At 39.2% G+C, this 19850-nt stretch overlaps 1 protein-coding gene across 2 annotated transcripts in view; it reads left to right on the forward strand.

Annotated features, from left to right (window-relative positions):
* Positions 1-466: 466 nt before the first annotated feature.
* DOCK8 (dedicator of cytokinesis 8) overlaps positions 467-19850 on the forward strand; it is a 197879-nt gene continuing 178495 nt past the window's right edge. The window contains exon 1 of one of the 2 annotated variants that reach the window (XM_036217987.1): positions 467-650. In XM_036217987.1, the coding sequence (XP_036073880.1) occupies positions 598-650 (53 nt within the window). In that variant the 5' untranslated portion in view covers positions 467-597. The remainder of the gene's footprint in view (positions 651-19850) is intronic. The other variant, XM_036217990.1, reaches the window with a different exon arrangement.

Here is a 19850-nt window from a genome sequence, read left to right on the forward strand (position 1 = left end):
TGATTTGTATTCTGAAGTTTCCTGTGACTCTTTCTGTTTTTGTTTGTTCGTCTGTTTTTAATCTGCCTTCTCCTAGGCATGGTGAGACCCCTTAATAAGGCCTGGCGTAAAGAATTCCGGGGTTGGTTTTCCGACCTCGCCAACCAGGTGCGGCAGGCGGAAGAAGCGGGTTGCCCCTCGGTTGCCCACAGGCCTTGGCAGCTTCGCAGCCTCGGGCAAATGGAGTTTCCGGTCTCGCTCAGTGGTCTTCTGGTCATCCGCCCACGCTCCTTTCTGCCTGAGGTCAGGGCCCCGGGAAGAGCGAACGGTCGGTCGCAGCATCCGGAGGGCAGTCCTGCAGCGTCCACACCCTCCTCGCCCGCCGCTCCCTACGTGCCAGGCCGGGCGCCCGTGGCTGGGCTCGCCGCCGCGGCTCGGAGGTTGGGCCCTCCCCTGGGGTGATTTCAACCCTGAAGGTGGAAATGCGGAAGTTTCCAGCCGCGACAGACAGATGAGGCTCGGGTCTCGCTCGGCATGCGCTGCAGCGGCTCTGCAGCGCCCCAGGCCCCGGTCGACCGCACCCCGCGACCCTAAAGGCCAACCAGTCGCCGGCGCGCTATGGCCACGCTGCCGAGCACAGAGCGCCGCGCATTCGTGCTCAAGATCAACAGGTAAGACGCGTGCCGGGGTGCGGCGGACGAGTGGCCGCACCGCCTCAGCACGCCAAGCGGGGCGCAGGAGCCGCCCCCAGAGCTGCCGCCCGCGGAGTCCCTAGCAGTCCGCGGCGGGGCGCGCCTGAGACCCGCCGAGCGCTGGCCCCGAAGCCCTCGCGATGGGGCACCTGAGCGCGCAATGGCCCGTGCGCCGGGCTCAGCCAGCTCCTCTTGGAAAATCTCAGCCCTCCTTCTTGTCCTCAGGCACCAGCGTCCTTTCTCAGAGCAGCCTCTCTCCACCTCCCCAACCCCGCCTCTCCCGCGCCACCCTCGGGGTTCTGACAGGTGGCCAGGCCGGGGAGTGTGAAGGGCGCCGGATTAGCTATGCTGAACACACCACGGAGTTTCTTATAAACTGCTTCTTACTTTGAGGCTGCTTTGAGATGGGGCAAGAAAAGAGGTGGTTGAAATGAGAGTTTTGCTCTGAGGCTTCAAGACTTCAGTTGTCCTGAGTAAGGCTCTTGCCTTTTCTTTTTATTTTTCCAGAAAAAAATTTGGCTCCTGCCGACATGGCTATTTTTATTCCCTGTTCCAAAGGAGCCATGAAGTGGAAAAAGTGATTTTTTAAAATTCTCCATTTAAATAAACAAAAGGAATGGGCTGTGGCTGACTTTTTTACATTTATAGCGTTCCAGCAAAGAACTGAGGACATGGATCCAATCCACCATCCAATGCATAATCAAAATTGTACCAACTAAGTGTAAGCACATTTACTGCTCAAGTTCTCACCAGAGGTGCTTTAACTGCAGTTTTTCCTTTCCTGAAAACTGCTGACAAGCATTAGGAGACATGTTTGTCTTGCCCTGAGAAACCTAGACTGTCTGGTTAAAAGATAATGTGGAATTGGTCCTGAAGGTTCAACTTCTTATTCTACTGCTAGGTGGAATACTTTACTGCTCTAGGATTTGTTAGTCTTTTATCTGAGCTTGCGAAAGCCTTATTGCACAAGAAGTTCATTTCTGTGTCCTCATGTGTGAAGAGGTTTGAAAGAAAGAATTAGAAGTGGGGAGTAAGAAGGTAGTAAGGACTTCCAGCGGGCGTATTGGACTTTACAGGCAAGTTTATTTCTACCTGCTGTGTAGCCGTGAGCCAACCATTTCTCTTTCCTATCTCTTAATCTTTTGAATGAGTTTATTAAAATGTACTATATATTAATGCTAGAGGCCAAAAATTAGTCAAAAGGCATAAGGTACATCAGAGATGTCCTTGTGGGAATTTTTTTCTGCATTAGGTTTTATAGCTGTTGCACACCAGGAGGAGCAATTCATTTGGGGATTGTGGAGGTCAAATTAAGTTACTGATGGATGTAGCTTGCATCCTTGTTAATTTAAGGTCAGGAAGTGTGCCTGGGACAGAAAGAGACTGTGGGTTGGATGGAGTTAATCTAGGGAGAGCACCAAGAACTGAACTAATCCCATAGGCAGATTTGAATGGGGTCAGTGTGCCCTGGTTGTCGAGAATACAGGCCCTGGCTGGAATCAGATTTTCTTGCAAATTAGCTCTCTGCTACAAACTAACTATGTGACAGTGGGCATGTTATTTAACCTCTGTAAACTTTTTAGTTTCTTTACGTTTCAAATGGGGATAATCAGAGTACCTACCTCTTATGACTATTGGGAAGATTAAGTGAAATAACATATAAAATACTTATAGTGTCCGGCTCAGAATAAATGTTAGTTATCCTCATCAACATCACTGTCATTGTCATCATCATCTCTGTTATCACCTCTTTGAGATCCTGAGAAAGAAAGGTAGGAAAGAAAGCTGAAGTTGGAGGACTTCCCATTCAGAGATCAATTTGGGCTGGATTAGGTGATGCCAGTGGCTGGTTGAAGTTGCCTTGGGGTTGATGCTGTCCTGCATATACCTTCTATCCCCATGCTAAGAATATCACACACACACACACACACACACACACACACACACACACACACACAGTGGAACAGAATGTGTGGTGTAATCTGACCAAAAAGAGCTCCACTCAAGTTGAATAAAATATAAATAGTTCTCTAAATCCTCAGATGAAGATAAAGATTGGATATTCCTATTTGGGGTTTTTTTTTTTTTCTTTTCATTTTGAAACATTCTGTGTATGGGGTGGAAGAATTATACCAAGGAAATTGGAGTAAATTATTTACAAGAGTGGGTTAATAAGGACATACCTACTATTAATATAATATTAAAATTCACCATTTGTTGATCACTTACCATGTCCTAGACACTGTGTTATGCTTAATGAATTATATCATTAAATGCCTACAAAAATCTTATGAGACTCACATGAAGTCCCATATAGAAGAGGAAATGAAGCTTGGAGTTTAGTTGTATAAGGCCATACAGTCTGTTCAAGGCCACGCATACAGAAGTGGTAGAGCTAGGATTACAAATTGTTCCAAAGGCTATGGTTTTAACTGGGTGTGTGCTTTTTTGATACATGTATCTTAAGAATTTCCTTTAAAAGCAAATACGGAATTAGTTTTTTAAAAATCATTTCAGTAGCATCATTGGCCAAATTGTTCTGTATTCTGATTAGTGCTTAATATGTTTTTAAAAACTAACAATGTGACATTTTTCAATTTTGAAGCTGGAAAAGAAAATGTTTTCTTTTGCATGCCTACTTACTATTTTTTAAAATAGATCAACTTAACAAAAGTAAGACAGTGTTGAAATATGGCCATCAGTACATTCAGCATGGGTTTATATTTTTTCACCTTCCTACTCAGCATAATACAAACTTTCCCTTAAAAATATTTATGGGTAAAATTAATGTGCTTCCTATTAAGGAAATATTCAAATCTGATATATTAAAAAATGTTTTTGTAAAGAGCCTAGTTCTCTGTTCGCACCAGCCTCGAGAAAGAGTTAGCAAACTACATCAAAGTTGGAAAAGAATGTGCTCACAGTTCCCAAATTCTGTGGCTTCCTGCAAGCAGCATTGCCCAGTGTATGGACAGGGCCAAAGTGAAGGAAGAACCTGAGAATGCCCACCAGTGCGCATTCCCCCATGATTGCCCGAGCTCTCTCATGCTGTTAGGAAGCTTAAATTTCCGTGTGTTGGAAATTATCATATGGGACTTTGTCTTGTTTTGAATACCAAGTGTAATTGCGTGACTTATTTTGGTTAACCATTTCTCCAGAACCTGCAGCTGGAAGAGCAAAATTTAATTTTTTATAAGTGATCTATTCTTCATTTCAGCTTAATTGTTCCTGACTTCTTGTGCACAAAAGAAAGACTAGATCTGAATTAGGCAGTTTATAATAATATTTGCATTTGGGATTTCAAGCATTACTGCATTAAATGTCATAATACAGTCCTTGTACGAGCACTAATTCTTATCAACTATCTTTTGTTCTTACTGGCATTTAGTGCTGTCATAGATTATAAAAAATATTACTAACATTCTGAAAATTCACATACAAAATCTTGGTTTCTTTCAAACACAGACTAGATGTAGAACTTGATCAGATATTAAAGTAAAATAAGAACATTGGGTAAAGAAAACAAAAGTCTTGAATGCAGAAAAACATTAAGGACCCTCTGGATATTCAGGATTTAAAGGAATACGAAATAATGGCTTACGCTTACATAATGGTTACTGTATGGCAGGTAGTGATCTAAGTCTTTATTTATTATAATTCATTCACCCGTATGAAGTATGAACAATTACTTATATCCATTTTGCAGTTGGAGAAACTAAGCACAGAAAAGTATTAATGAAAATTGTCCAAAGTCACAAATAGCGGATTAAGAGCAGAGCTGGGATTTAAATATACGCAGCCTTCCTCCAGAATCCAGAAACCATGCTGCCATCTAAGTTTTATTTTTAAATAATAATAAAATAATTAACATTTATTGACTATTTAAAATGTGCCAAGTATTGGGCTAAGGCTAAGAATTTTATATATCTTCATTTCATCATTGTAGAAAAGCCACAAAATATTAAGCATCATAATCATTAGAAAGTGATTTATAGAAGAGTAAAAAAAAAAAGAGTTAAGAAGACAGATTGCATTCAGAACAGCCCCAATAATTTGGGGCATGAGGACCAGAACAAGTTGAAAGATCTTCTTGAGACATATTTACTAATTTTGTCTGCGGAGATGATTCAAGCATAGAAATAGATGTATTTGTATATAGAGATGTATGTCTGCAGTGTGGCAGTGCTGTTTGTTAGTAGTGGTGGCAGAAAGGGATCTGGTGCTTTCAGGAATAATTTCATTCGTCTGACATGTTCTAGACCAAGGACCAATGAAAGAGGCTTCAGGCAATCGAATTTAGAATTTTGATCTTTCACATTCAGAATCATTTTTTTCAGATTATTGGGAAAGCTCCATTTGAACTTCAGGCGTCTTGTGCAATTGAAAGAACCTTTTTCCAGGGTGAAATTTTCTTGCATTGGAGTTCTTTGAGCTCTGACAATTCATATACATGTGTGAAGCTAGTGTTTACTTCTACATGGCAAGAAGTATAATTACATCATGTGATTACCTAGGGAGAGAGAAAGAGAGAGCTCAAGGGAAAGGGTCTCCTGTCTCAACTTTCCACACAGAGCTAGTGATGGAATGGGATGATGTTAAAAACAGCTCAACTTTCCATCTTCTTTAACAGGGACCTTGGGAAGGCAGGCATGTGACCTACTCAGACTTCTTGCCTGGAGAACACTAAGAAACAAGAATGCTTTGTTCTTTTCAGTGCTGAACAACCAGGTTACCTAATGATAGGTTAAACTGGAATGACAGTAAGAAATGAGGAACTGTGAAATAATTGACCCCTTCTACTTTCTCCTGTCTCTTGACTTTCTGGCACATGGATGAGTTAGTAAGTGTGTAAATCCTAGGCTGGTTAGTTTGGTAGTTTGTTCACTCATTCATTCATTCTAGCTATTGCGGGTTACTTTGTTCTAAGTACTGTGCTAGGCTCTGGAAATACAAAGACAGGCAAGTGATGGCCTTGCCTGCAAGAAACAAAAGATTAACTCCAAATTATGGTAAAGGAGGGAGGCTTCCTTTGCACCCTAGCCCTCTGTACTGAGTGTGGTGCCTTCAGAGTGGTCATCTTGGGGGTCCTGCCACTTATTCTAAGGAAAATAGCATTATCCGGACATTTTTGGAAATCCTTTTAGAATTGCTGTCAGAGACTGGAGTACAATTATTTAAAAAAATAAGTTCAATAGTATGAAATCTTTTTCTTTTGAGGGAGAATTTACTTTCTTTCTTGAAAAGTGTCTAACTATAGAAGATATACATAATGATGTAGCAGGGCCCACTGACCAGAATTAACAAATGTTAACATTTGGTTACTTTTGCTTTAGATCTTTGAAATTAAAAAAGAGAACATTACAGATGCTGGGGGCAGGGGGAAGCCCAAAAAACAAAATTCTACTGAGTTAATTTGAAGATCTATTTGGCTTTATTAAAGAGATTAACAAATTGGGCAGCACCCCATCTAGCAACTAGAAAGGTGCTCCGAGGGGTTGCACAAAATGGAAGGTTTTTATAGACAGAAGGGGTGGGGCTAAGAAGTTAAATAGTGGATTATTTCAGGCAAAGACACCTTTCTTTAGGGGAAAGCAGGGGGTCGTATCAGGTAGATTAGCTCACTAGTATTGTTCAGGAAATTTCAGACTAATTGGTTTAAAATTCTATTCCTGGAAGAGGCCGAAACTGCAGTTAGTTTAGTCATTAAGTTTTGGTTTGGTGATGTGGCTTAGCAAAAGTTACTCCAATTTGGCGGTTTTATTTTTTCTAACACAAAAAAACTTTGAAGTCACCCTTTGTTCTGCTTGCCATTCCTATTCTCTCTTCTCCTCCTTCAGAAGCCAACACTATCACCAAGTTAGTTGCACTTTTATTGTGTGTATCTATACATATCTATAAATAAGATATTGTATGGTTTCTGGAGTGAGCCAAAGTCTTAAGTATTCAAGCAAGCCAGCCAAATTAGGTAATCTCAGTATGAGCTGAAGATAAGTTGGCACTGTAAAATAACAGCAGTTTCTTAGATGCCTCTTCAAGTAGCTCTGAAAGCAGTTGCAAGAAGTTCCAAAGTGATTTCAGGAAAACAGCCCTATCAGAATAAATCGTATAGCACTTCTTGTGTGGAATTGTAAAGAACAACAGTCATTTGGATGTATACATTCTGGTAATGTTTTTCTGTTTCTCCTTACTTTATAGTCACGTTGCTCGTTCACTGGAATGGCCAAGAAATTAAAAAAAAAATTTTTTTCTTCATCAGATGAATGTCTCCATGATTTTCATTTGATCTGAGATAAGCAGTTGAGTTGATAACGAGTTTATTTTTAAATAATATGGTTTTAATAAATAACAGAGTAAAGATTTTGTCTCATTTCTTGGACATTTGATTAGGGAAAATATGTGGATAAGCTAAAGAGGGTGTGGTATTTGCTCAACAGTCTTTATGTGGTTATTTTGGCTTTGGTATGACTGAATGGTCAGGCTTGATTCTCCTCTGTTCAGGAGATGTAGTCCCTCCACTGTACCGTACCTCAAACTAAACAAACTGGGAAGAACGCCAGTGGGGAGAAATGCTTTTCCCTAAATCCCTGTTTCCCTTCACTGCTGCACAGGGCAATACTCAGCACATAGCAAACACGCCCTTTGGTGGAACTGTTAGAGTTTTCTGCACTCAGCTCTCTGCTGTAGACTGAACGCACTCAGGAGAAGTTGGGCTCTCATCAAGAGATTATCCACCTGGGTTCAGGGTTTATTAGGGAGCAAAGCTAGTGTTGTCTAAGGGGTGCTAGTCATTATGCAGTAATTTATACCAGAACGACACTCCACTTTCCCTTATGACAGTAGAAAAACTTAGGTTCAAAGTCCACTTAAAATGCACTTTATCCTACTAGTTAGCAAAAGTGTTGTTTCAAGGCAATGGTGGCCAGTTATTCCTTGTGGGAAAAAGATTATCATCTCCCTGTTGACATTCTGGCTGGTTTGCTTCACATACTAGTATTTTATTCTTTCATTCTACATCACTATCTATTCTCATAGAATCCTTTAAGAAGGGGTAGCCAATTTACCTATTTTATCTCATTTCTTCTCAAATAATTTCATTTAACTTAACAATAACTCTTTGATTGCCTGTGCCTTTCTCTAGGCTTTATGAGAAACAAGCAAACAAACAAAGCCCCTAAACAAGCCAGAATTCAGCTGGAATGAGCAGGTTAAAATAAATGCAAAAGAAAGAGAACATAGGAGGTACTGTTCATGTGGATGGGGAGGGTTAAAGAATGTTGAGAGACCTCAAGAGGGGAAGGAGTTGCAGCAACCCTGGTGGGTGGGGAGGTGAGACTTCAGCCAGGCCCTGAACAACAAGGAGATGACTGACAGAGGAAACAGGTATAATAGGAAGAATAACTAGCAGTATGCAGAATGGACTGGAGAGGTTTGCAGAAGACAGATAAGGAGAGAGATGCAGTCATTCCAGTGTGAGATGATAAGATCTGGGGTAACAGAAATGGAAAGAAAGGTGATTGCATCTACAGATACTTCAAAGGAGCTGGACTTGAGAAGCTACTAAATATTTATTCATTTGCTCATTTCATGAATATTGATTGTAGCCTACTATGTGTCTGACAGTGTTCTAAGTGTTGATCATAGAGCCATGAGTAAGATAGAAAAGGTTTTCTTGTTCTAAAAAAAAAAGTAATTTTCTGATGGGAAAACAATACAGAAATAAACAGGGAAATATCAGATAAAATAAGTGCTATGCAGAGAATGTAAAAGGGTCATCAGCCTGGTGTGGATACTTTAGAGAGAATGGTCAAGGAAGACATTCCTGAGAAAATAAATCTGGGTCAAGACCAGGCAGGGGAATTAACAAGTGCCACAGTTGGTGCAGGAGTAAGTCTGGTGTGTTGGAAGAAAAAAAAGAGTGAGTATGTCTTAAGTAAAGTGAATAGGGAGGAAGTAATAGAGATGAGGAGAAAAGTAGGCAGAAACCAAATCACAAAAGGCCTTATAAGCCATGGAAAAAGTTTAAACGTTATTCTAAGTGCAATGGGAAGATTTTGGAACAGAGGCGTGACAGTCATGGACTTTTGTGTTTAAAAGAGCATTCCGGTTACCATATAGAGAAGCAAGGAGAGTAGTTGAGAGATAGTGCAGCATCCTGGGAAAAGATCATGGTGGCAGGACAAGAGGTCTGAGCATAGAGAGGGAGAGAGCAGTCAACTCCGGGATATATTTTGGAGGTTAGACTGATGGAGTAGAAGTGTGGTATGAGAGATGAGAGAAAAAGAGAAATCAAGATGTCTCCAACAATGGAGTTATGGGTGGACATTGATGCTTTTAACAGAGATTGGAAAGACTGGAGAAGGAGAAGGTTTTTCAGTGGATCAAGAGTTTAATTGGGGACATTTTAACTCTAAGATGCATATTAGAAATTCAAATGGAATTACCTACTTTGTGGTTTTATTTAGGAATGTGAGACTCAGCGGAGAGGTCAGAGCTGGATATTTAAATTTTCAAGTCATTACTGATAGATGATATTTTTAAATAAGGGAGGAAAAGAAAATATTGAAATTATCTCGATAAGTTTTTTTAACAGTCACAAGCTATATGTATGGTATGATATTTTAATTGAAAAATAAATATGCATCTATCTCTCTATAGAGATAAAAGAGCAATGCTTATGATAGAAAAGGGACCAGAGGGACATGTACCAACATGTTGTTATAAGTGGCCTGATGATTTTTGCTTACTTGTATGTGAGGCATATGTATATATATTTTCCAGGACTTCTTCAAAGACTGCTTTTGTAATTGAGAAAGTAATATTTATGTAAAAAAATAACATCAAGATTGCCACTCCAGAAAAACTGGATAAAGATTGTACCAATGTGAAATTATGAAAATTAGGAACTAGAGTCAGTTTAGGGAGGAGGATTTTACACTTCTCTTGTAGAGTTTTGTTGTTGTTGTTGTTGTTGTTGTTGTTGTTGAGAGAACATAGCAGACTGCACAATTACATATATTTGCTCTCCTTCCCTGGGAGTGGATTTTATTTTCACTTTGTTGAAGGTGATGTGGTCACTTCGAGGTGACACTGAAGAGCCAGCCTGGCCTTTGTCATGTCATCCTTTCCCTATTCTATACAACCAGCAGTGTTCCAAATAGAGGCCGTTTTGTCAGCCTGCATCTTGGAGTAAAGACAATTAAAGCAGAGCCACAGTTGCTCTCTGGAGGTCTTTATTTTCATAAACCACAATGATTTTTGGATTATGTGTTATCACAGCATAACTAAGCCTACCCTAACTAATACAAATGAGCATAGAATATGCCACATTTCTATTGGGCATCTTGAGCTATAGGCTTGGGGCTTGAATAATAGGTCAGGATGGAAAATATTGATTAGGGAGTCATCAGTGAGGTGGAGGAGGTGGGAATGAAGAATGGACACATTGACTAAGTGGGAAGGTTAGTGGGATGAGAAAAGGAATGGGTGTAGGTGAAGAGTCACTGCCAGTTGGTACTAGAAGAAGAAAAATTTGGCCAAGCTATGACCAGCTAGGTTAGTATTAGAAGAGCTCACTTAAAGAGGTTATGAGGACAAAGAAAGAGCTGTTGGATTTGCCTTGACAGGGGTCAGCGCAAACCTCTGAAACAGCAGTTTTAGTGGAGTCATGGGGAAGGAAGTCGGATTTCACAGGGTTACAGAGGGAGTCAATACAGAGGAAATGGAGGAAGCTGATAGAGACCTCTCCTTTAAAAAATTTGGATGAGGCAGAAGAGAAGTGGGACAATGGTAATTAGAAGGTTCTGACAAGGCTTTGACTTTTATACAGATATAACACACGATGCTGAACAGATTGTGCTCAGACCCTAAAGAGAAAGCTTGTGTGTTATTCCCATATGATAAGTCTTACATGTGGATAAAGATACTAGAGTCCCTGATGCTGTCTAATGCATAATAAATTTTGCTTTGTACCAGCATTAAAACTCTTAACAATAAGTATTATATTCTATTTTGATATTTTCTTCCCGGAATAGTTTGTAACTCTCACTGGCATTATTATGTATTATCTTTAAGATTATATTTTATTATCTTTACATTTATCTTCATAAGTTTAAAAAAATTATAGGAAAGATATCGGTCATATTTTGCTGTTTAACAAAGTGCCTATTATGAATAGATTTGTGTCCCTCCAAAAGATTCCTAAGCCCTGGTACTTGAAAATGTCATCTTATTTTGGAAATAGGGTCTTTGTGGATATAATCGAGTTAAAATGAGACCATACTGGATTAGGGTGGGCTCTAAATTAAGTCACTGATGTCCGTATAAGAAGAGATACACACAGAAGAGACCGCACGAGGACAGAGGCAGAGACAGGAGTTATACCACCACAAGCCAAGGAACACCAGGGTCTTCCAGCAACCACCAGAAGTTAGAAGAGGCAAGAAAGGATTCTTTAGAGCCTTCAGAGGAAGCACAACCCTGCTAGCATCTTGATTTGGGTCTTCTGACCTCTAGAACAGTGAGAGAATAAATTTCTGTTGTTGTAGGTCCTCAGGTTTGTGGTACTTTGTTATGGTAGCAGCCCTAGGAAATAATATACCACCTCAAAAGTGTGTGACTTAACAGCAGTTGATTATTTCTCATGATTCTGTGGGGCAGTTCTGCTGGTCTTGCTATCGTCATTCATGTGACTGTAATTACCTGGTGGTTTGACTGAAGCTGGAGCATCTAAGATGGCCTCACTCACATGTCCAGGGCCTTGGTGCTGGCTGTCTCCCTTCACATGGTTTCCTATCCTTTAATAATCTAGCTCCATGTACCTTTCATGGAGGAGGGAACATTCTTAGAAGATGAAGATGGAAGCCGCAGGGCATCTTGAGGCGTAGAACCTCTACGGCATTACTGCTGCTACACTCCTTGGTCAGAGCAAGTCACATGGCAACCCAGTTTCAAGGGGTAGGGGGATAGACTCAACCTCTTAATGGGAGGAGCTGCAAAATATTTGGCCATTTTAATTTGTTACAGTACCCAACAAAGAAAGTAATTATACCCATTTCAAACTTCTCATTTAAGCAGAAAGACTTGTCATCCCCTGTTCAAATCTCAATACCCATTTTACTGGCATAGAAACTGAGAACAGATTAAATTGAGTACTTTAAAGTCACCAGTGAGTCATGCTTTGTGAGAGACAGTTTTGACCTATAGAAGGCAGCTATGTGTCTGGAAGAGCTAAACACAGCACTGCCTGGAGGCAGGTGAGTGAACTTAATAACTTCTTGGGTTTCTCTTAAATTCCATAATTATATTGATGGAGCTCAGACTGCAGAGCTGTCTAGTCCAGAGATGAAGCAGAAATTTGAGAATATTATGGAGAGAAGGTACTTCAAAATTGCTGTGTCACTAAAAAGAGCAGGAGTTGAGGCTAAATTAAATGACTAGAAAAAAGATCATTCATGCCACAGTATGATGCAGGTCAGGTGGCTCTCTTCTTAAACAGTGACTCAGGGACCTAGGCTACTTCCACCTTATGGCTCAGCTATATGTGACTTTCAGGTTATTGGCATCATTCAGCCAGTGGCCAGGAAAGAGTGATATGATAGACTGCTTATCCAAGTCTTAAATACCTGAACTCAAAGGTGGTACATATCACTTGCACTCACATTCTTATGTATGCTAAAGTTTGAGGCTCGTTCCTCACCGTGAGAGGAGAACATGAATCTTTTGGAGTCAGCTAGCCATCTGTGCCACAAAAGAGGAGCCATTAATAAAATTTCAATAAACGTATATGTAGGCCTGGTTTACTGTGCTGTTGGCAGATAGATAAAAAAACAAAAAACCAAAAACAAAATATATCACAAAACAAGTCACAAGGGATATGGGTGTGGAGGCCGCAGGGAAGCAAAAAACAAATCATATAGCTAAAGCACCTGAGATTCTAGAAGGAGACAGTAAGAATACAAAGCATAATTTTCCTGTAAGGCAAGGTGGACGATAGTAGAAAAAGAAAATTAAAATCTGATCACAATGAAGGACCCAGAAGTGTCGTGTGCAACTGAACACTTTCTAGAAACTCCACAGATTAATAAGGAGCCAAATCACATAGCCATTTTTTTTTTTTCTGAGAACAATCAATTTAAAAATATTTGGGAAAAACCACAAAGAATAAGATATTTTTAAATAGCTTTTAGTAATTAACTTAGAATTAATATTTTATTTGACAGGAAATAAGATATTTCTGATGCAAGAGAAAGAAGTATGCCAAAATACTCACTCCCACTTGAGGAGTAGTGAGTGGTGTCATAGTTCAACTCCCCCTTTACGATAGGAAAATTTTGATGAGAAATTGAGACACTTCACTTTTAGTGACTGGTTTACTCTGGGTCTGTTGAATCTTCTTGTTTTGTTTGGCCTTTAATCATTTTAATAATCTGTGAAATCAATCTTCCTTATTCATGTTAACAGTTGTAGTGATAATAACAACTCAGAATGCCTTCACTACAGGGAGAAAACAGCGTAGACGATCAAGTTGGAATTTTGAGAGGCAAACAAGTCAGATTCCTGTCCCAACTCCACTGATTCTCAGTGGGAGCATCTTACACAAGTTCTTTAACTTCGATGAGTCTTAGTTTTCTTATCTGTAAAACAGAAATATTAATAATACCAATTTCTCAGGGTCAAATGAAATAATACCTCTGAAAATGCTACATAAATCAAAAAGCACCACACATGTATTAATGACACATCTATAAAATGAGAATAAGTTCCATGTTTCTCTGGTTAGTCAATGAGGTAACATATCATACACCCTGAACAGAGTCCCACACTTGCTAAATGCTCAGGAAAGAAACTATAGTAAATAAGACAAAGTAAATCTACTGCAGATGGAGAGATGGAGAAATGTTAAAAAAACAGCCACCACAGCATAAAGTAAGGTTTCAACTCATTTGCAAAGCCTATCGCTTTAAAACATACACATACATCTCTCTCTCTTACACACACACACACACACACACACACACACACACACACTGCATACACTTCATGGTAAACTTGGAAGAAAGGAGATGTAAAGGCAAAGGGGAAATTGGGAAGTTTAAATTTCCCCTGACCTAACATTTTCTGAATACTGAAAGAGATGATAGATACACACTGTTACCTTTTCCAAAAAGTAGCTTTTATGGAAACTTCTGGCAGTTAGGAAAGAATACAGAGGAAACTTGGTGGAGCCACTTAGGTAATGCATGTCATGTGATCAAGGGAATGTTTGTCTAAGAGGTGGGAAACTAATGAAATGTTGAAAAAGTGGAATCATTGAGAAGAAATGATTTGTTCTGAAGAATAGCAACTAGAGTTATAGACTGGAGACCTACAGACATGTTTCCTATCCTTTCCTAAAATTAAAAATGGCTTCTTATTACAAAAGTTTTATGTGTAAATTATAGAGAAATCAGAAGTGCATATAAACGAAAATTTTAAAAATAAAAATTGTAGCCATCTATCTATCTTTTCAGATACACACACATACATGCATGTTTTCTGCAAAATTGGAAGCATACTTTATAGACTGTTTTTAAACCTTCTTTTATTTAAAATCATATCATGAACAGCTTTTTGTGTCACTGAACATTTTAGCATTACATTTCTAAGTGAATATATAACATTCCATTGTGAGGATAACTGATAATTAATTTTACTAATTCTCTATTGAGCTACATTTATTTCCAGTTATTCACTACTAGAAATAGCACTTCACTGAATAAATTTATGGATTCATCTTTACTTACATCTTTAATGATTTCTCAGGATAAATGCTGGAAATCAAATCACAGACTGAAAGGGATTCACTGACATATATAGCTACCCAGTTGTCCTGAACAGTTTTATGTGACATCTGTTTTTAAAATGAAGTTTAAAGATATTTTTAAAATATGACATCCTTGAACTTTGCCTTAATTCTTGGCGAAAGTTATTGAAAGATGATTTGTGTTCAAATAGGTATAAATTAGTAAGGTCAATCTTCTGTAGATGTCTTCAAGAAAAAAATCAACCTCAAAAGATTGAACTGAAACTATCATTAGGATGAAGTCAGTGAACCTGAAGGTAAATTCGATTTGGACAAATACTGTTATTTCATTAAATTTTCTTGTGCCCACAGTTTTTTAAATGAATGCTTTAATGGATAGTCTTGGCCTTGTTTGAAGCTATCCTCATATGAATTACCAACATTTCTGGCTGTGCCCAAGAAACTATAAACTAGCCCTCTTAAGGCAGTTAAATAAATGTATATTTTCCTGAAGAGAATAAAGTTATAAAAAATATAAGATCACCTAGAAAAAGCTATTAATCTATTATGTACAATGTCTTTTTTATCGCCAGAGTTACGTACTATTTACATTTAACTCTGATATTTACTTCTGTTATATCCCTTTATTAATTCACTAATTATGTGACAAATACTATGTTCCAGGCACTATTCTAAACTTTGGGGATATAGAAAGACCCTGCCTTCATAGAATTTAGGTTCTAATGCTAGAAACAGATAACCAATAAATGCATAGATCAATATATAATATAATGTCAGGTATTGTTAAGTACCATTAAGGAAAATAACAGGGTGAGGTGAGGGCTTATGAAGACACTATCATTTTGAAACAAACATGAATATGAATCTCGCCAGGGTACAAATACTCATTTTGACACTTCCTAAGTGTCAGTTTCGAGTGTTACTTAACTTCTGTGGGCCTCAGTTTCCTTACGTGTTAAATAAAAAAGTAGCCTTCTATTCCATGGGGTTATTATGAGCATTAAATGAGACTATCTTGAAATTACTTACCGTATAGGTGTTTGACAACAAAATTATTTCTCTTTCCTCTTACCATTTGGGAGAGGGAAAGAGATTTAGTATAAATAATTGAATACTCAGTTGAGATTAAGAAATTAGCAGATTCTTAATTCCACATTAAAGTATGAGGTAGGCAAAAAAATTTTTTAAGTGTTTTGTTTTCTGAGCAAAATTAAATAGCAGCTCCTTTTCAGAGAAGGGCAGCTTGAGCCTTCACATCAAGTAGTTCTGATGATTCAGGGTTTTTTTTGGTCTCATCTTGAACACAGCTCTCCTGTGTTGCAGCACGCAACCTAAAGAACTTTAGCAGAATCATGCATTTTATCTCTCTGGGTCTCAGTTTCCTCAAGATAGAGTTCTATTAGGTATTTTCTAAAATCCCTTTCAGAACTAATATCACTTTGTCTTTTATAAATTCTTTGCCTACTAGGTCCATTCAAAAGGATGATTGCCAGGCCCATCCTGTCCTTGAGAAGAAATTTGGGATCCAAGCCTATCAAAAAATGATAGCAGTTTGACTATGACTCTTCTCAAAAGTCTGTTTTACTGAGAAGAAGTGAAAAGATCAACTGTATAATTTGTTTTCATCAACATGGGAAAACTAATACAAAGTAGGAGAAACTGAGAAACCAGTGGTATATTTCTTGTCATGTCAGAAGGAAAGAGATACACACAGTGTGATCACCAGTAATTATTTCTAAAAAATTAATTCTTGCATTTATTGAGCACTTACTGTGTCCTTCAGACGCATTACCTTGTAGAATTCTCATAATAGCTTAAAAGGGTAAGGGTGTTTTTATTATCCCAAGGATGTTGATTTGGAAACTGAGGCCAAGTTAGGTTATGTAGTTTACACAAGTATGTGAGTGGTAAAGCTGTGGTGGAAACCCTGGTCGAGATAAGACCAACTCAAGCTCTTAAGTGCCTGTTCTTGGCAGCCATTCCTTCCGGCAAGCCAAATCTCTTGCCAAATTAAGTTTTCATCATGGCCTTGCTATGGAATTTGTTGAGATTGTTTTTTCCGTGTGCCATAATATGTTTCATGTCGCCTCAGACGAATCAGAGGATTGACTTTCAAGAGAGACGGACCGTGTCCACGCTAAACACAACCAGAGATAGATTTACAGCATCTGAAAATCCTGTGCTGGTATCCCTTCATTACAGCTTGAATATGATTTTATGGGTTTTCCCTATATTTCCATGAGAGTAGGCCAAAACCGACTTGATTTTTCTCTGAAATTAGCTATGAACAAAGATGCATTTTTATACTAAAGAGTCTAACTTTCCCCCCCACCACCACATTATCAAAACTAGAAACAACCCACTAAAAACACTGCCCAGCCTTAAGGGGTTTAAGCAACTCAATGGTATAATATACGAATCTTGATTTTTCAGATGAAGAGCACCTTTTGGATGTTAAGAGGCAATCCCTCTAAACTTCAGTGTAACAGATACGTTTCCTTTCATTTCTGGCCCCTTCAGACGAGCGCACATTCATTCCCACCCCGAATGCTGCTAACTTCGTGAATGGCACTGCAAACCCACAGATGGAAAGTCACTGTGCTGTTCGTTCTCCGGGAAGACTTCGTAGGATAGAGAAATAAACGGATACCACCCTGGTGATCAGACTTCCATTCTAGTCCCTACTACCAATAAAATTCGAGTTTAAGATACAAAGAAGAGCGATCTGATTGTCCCCCTGACAGTTCAATATTTACCTGTTGGCGCATGTTTTATTTAATGCCAAGTGTCCCAACTGCTGGCTGCATAGCTGTGTTTTTCCTTCTTCCCTGCCCTTTCCCCTGTGGCTCCAGATGAACTGGAGTATGTGTGTGTGTGTGTGTGCGCGCGCGCACGCGCACGCTAGGAGGTGGTGTTCTCTATATCTCATTGCCCAAATATAGAAAAGGGACCTCTTGGCTCACAATCCCCCTTTCTCTCTGTAACTGTATTATCCACCTTCAAAGACAATTTGTGGTACCTACTACTTCAAAACCTTGTTAACTTGGTTTTTAATATTAGCTTTCAGTTTTTTCATCATAATCCATAGAAGGAAAAACACTTGACATTACAATTTAGTATTCCGTCTGTCTCAGTCTCAGTCTCTCTCTCTCTCTCTCTCTCTCTCTCTCTCTCTCTCTTTCTCTCTCACACACACACACACACACACACACACACTGAAATGAATGTTTCAAGAAACCATATTCAACTTGTGCTATTTCTAATGCACCCTGACGTTTTCTATTCCCTTCTGTTCTATTGTATTTTTAAAAAATACTGAGCATCACCCATTAAATTAATCTCAGATAAAACTTTAGTAAGTCAGACTCCCCTTTTATACACATAGAACATTCTCTACTACTCCTCCTTTCTAGCACGGATCACAATTCGTAGCCCTAAATTTGTGTGATTGTTTATTAATGTCCCCCCCTGTCCCACTTGCCTCTAGTAGACTGGAAGCTACAGGAGGGTAAGTTTTGCTCCCCTTTGACTCTTTGGAGCCTAGCACATACCTGACATAGTAGGTGTTTAATAAATATTTATTAAAGAATTAATAAACTAATTAATTTTGCCAGCCTTCCCCAGGTCTGCATGGTTCTTACCTAGAAGTCCATCATATTTCTCAAGTCTAATGTTTGCTCCCAACTGTGGAGGTTTGAAGCTCCAAAATGCTGGAGGTGCTCCCCCATCATAGCCCCGGAAGGTCCCCTGGTGTCTTCTTCCTAGTCCATCTGTGGTCAATCATGACAAGTGGGCCAGTGCATTTTGAAGACAGCTGGCTGCTGCCTTACCAAGTTCTTTGGGCAGGTACTGCCTTCCAAGGGAACTGATGGAAGGGCTCTCCAGGGACAGGGCGAACCTCTAGAAGTCACAGGGCACGTGGGTTTTCTGGCTGCTGGCCACTTATTTTGCCTGTACCAGGTAGGTTTATCATTTTGGCTTATCTACCTTCTGAGGCTGCTCTGCTGGTTCCTGAATTCAGCTCTCTAACCCCTAAGGCTTCACTCAACCAGCTGCCTACAGTCTTATAGGCCAGCAGTCCCCAACTTTTTTGGCACCAGGGACCAGTGTTCCTATCTAATGCTCGATGATCTAAGGTGGAGCTGAGGCGGTGATGCTAGCACTGGGGAGCGGCTGCAAATACAGATGAAGCTTCGCTTGCCTGCCTGCCACTCACCTCTTGCTGTGTGGCCTGGTTCCCAAAAGGCCACAGACCAGCTATTGTCAGCTAACAGCATGGGTTAGTCAGCCTTCCAGGATGTTTGCTTTTTCTAATATGCAGCTCTTACAGAATTCATAATACATTTCTAATGATGAAATCATTAGGCGTCTTGAAAAACAGCAAAGAAGTGGAAGGGTTCTCTCAGTAGCACTCCTAGGAGGTTGACTCCTTCTCTACTCCCTGCCACAAGCTGGCTCCAATTGTTCTATTGCTGTGAATAAAGGAAGAAATTAATATCTTGAAGCATCTACTCTAAGAGGCATCTGGAACTCTGAAATATCTTTTATCCTTACACAATTCCAGGTCATTGGCAGAGGAGGGATGTCATCCAAAATCTTCTGAATCCATTGGATAGCACCAAGCTATAGATGCTAAAACTTCAAACTCACTAGGCCAGGTGATATGGGACTTGGAGATAATTATGCAGATAATTTATGCAAGCAAACAAACAAAACAACTATAAACAGCTCCCCCCAAAATGTTCACTTTCGGCCTACTTTTAGTCTGACAGGAGTGGGAAGATCAGAGGAAATGGACTATAGAAGAATTGAAGTGATTATTCCCTATAATAGAAGGAAGAACATTTAAATATATGTTTGAAAGCATAAGAATATATACCTATAAAATGATTCCATTTTCTAAGTGGTCTTGCAGTTGAATCCAGAGGTTGTGGCCATGTAATTCACAGATAGTTTACAAGTTTGTAAATAAGAACTTCAACACATCTGAGAAGTTAGATAAAGCATGGTGTCACAGAAAAAAAATGAGATTTACCAGCTTTTTTTCCTCTTTAAGAAGAGTATTGAACTTAGAACTTCTTAGTGGGAATTGGAGATCACATGTAAGTATTGAGTATCTAAAAGCTTTAAGTAACCTGAATATTTTCTTTTGGACACTCAGTAAAAATATTTTAACATTTACAGCCCAAACAGAATATAGTTCTGCACAAATTAATTGTTATTCACATCTGATGTATAGAAAGAAGTTCACTTCCTTATTTATCATACTATTAATTTGAGTTAGCTGTTTGTTTCTCTTTAAAGTCAGAGAAACAGGTGATGAATCGCTATTTTACATCTTTTTACTTCTACATTTTGTAAATTAATCAAATGTGGTA

The sequence above is a fragment of the Rousettus aegyptiacus genome, unplaced genomic scaffold (genome assembly GCF_014176215.1).
Source record: "Rousettus aegyptiacus isolate mRouAeg1 unplaced genomic scaffold, mRouAeg1.p scaffold_m13_p_3, whole genome shotgun sequence".
NCBI classification, from domain to species: domain Eukaryota; kingdom Metazoa; phylum Chordata; class Mammalia; order Chiroptera; family Pteropodidae; genus Rousettus; species Rousettus aegyptiacus.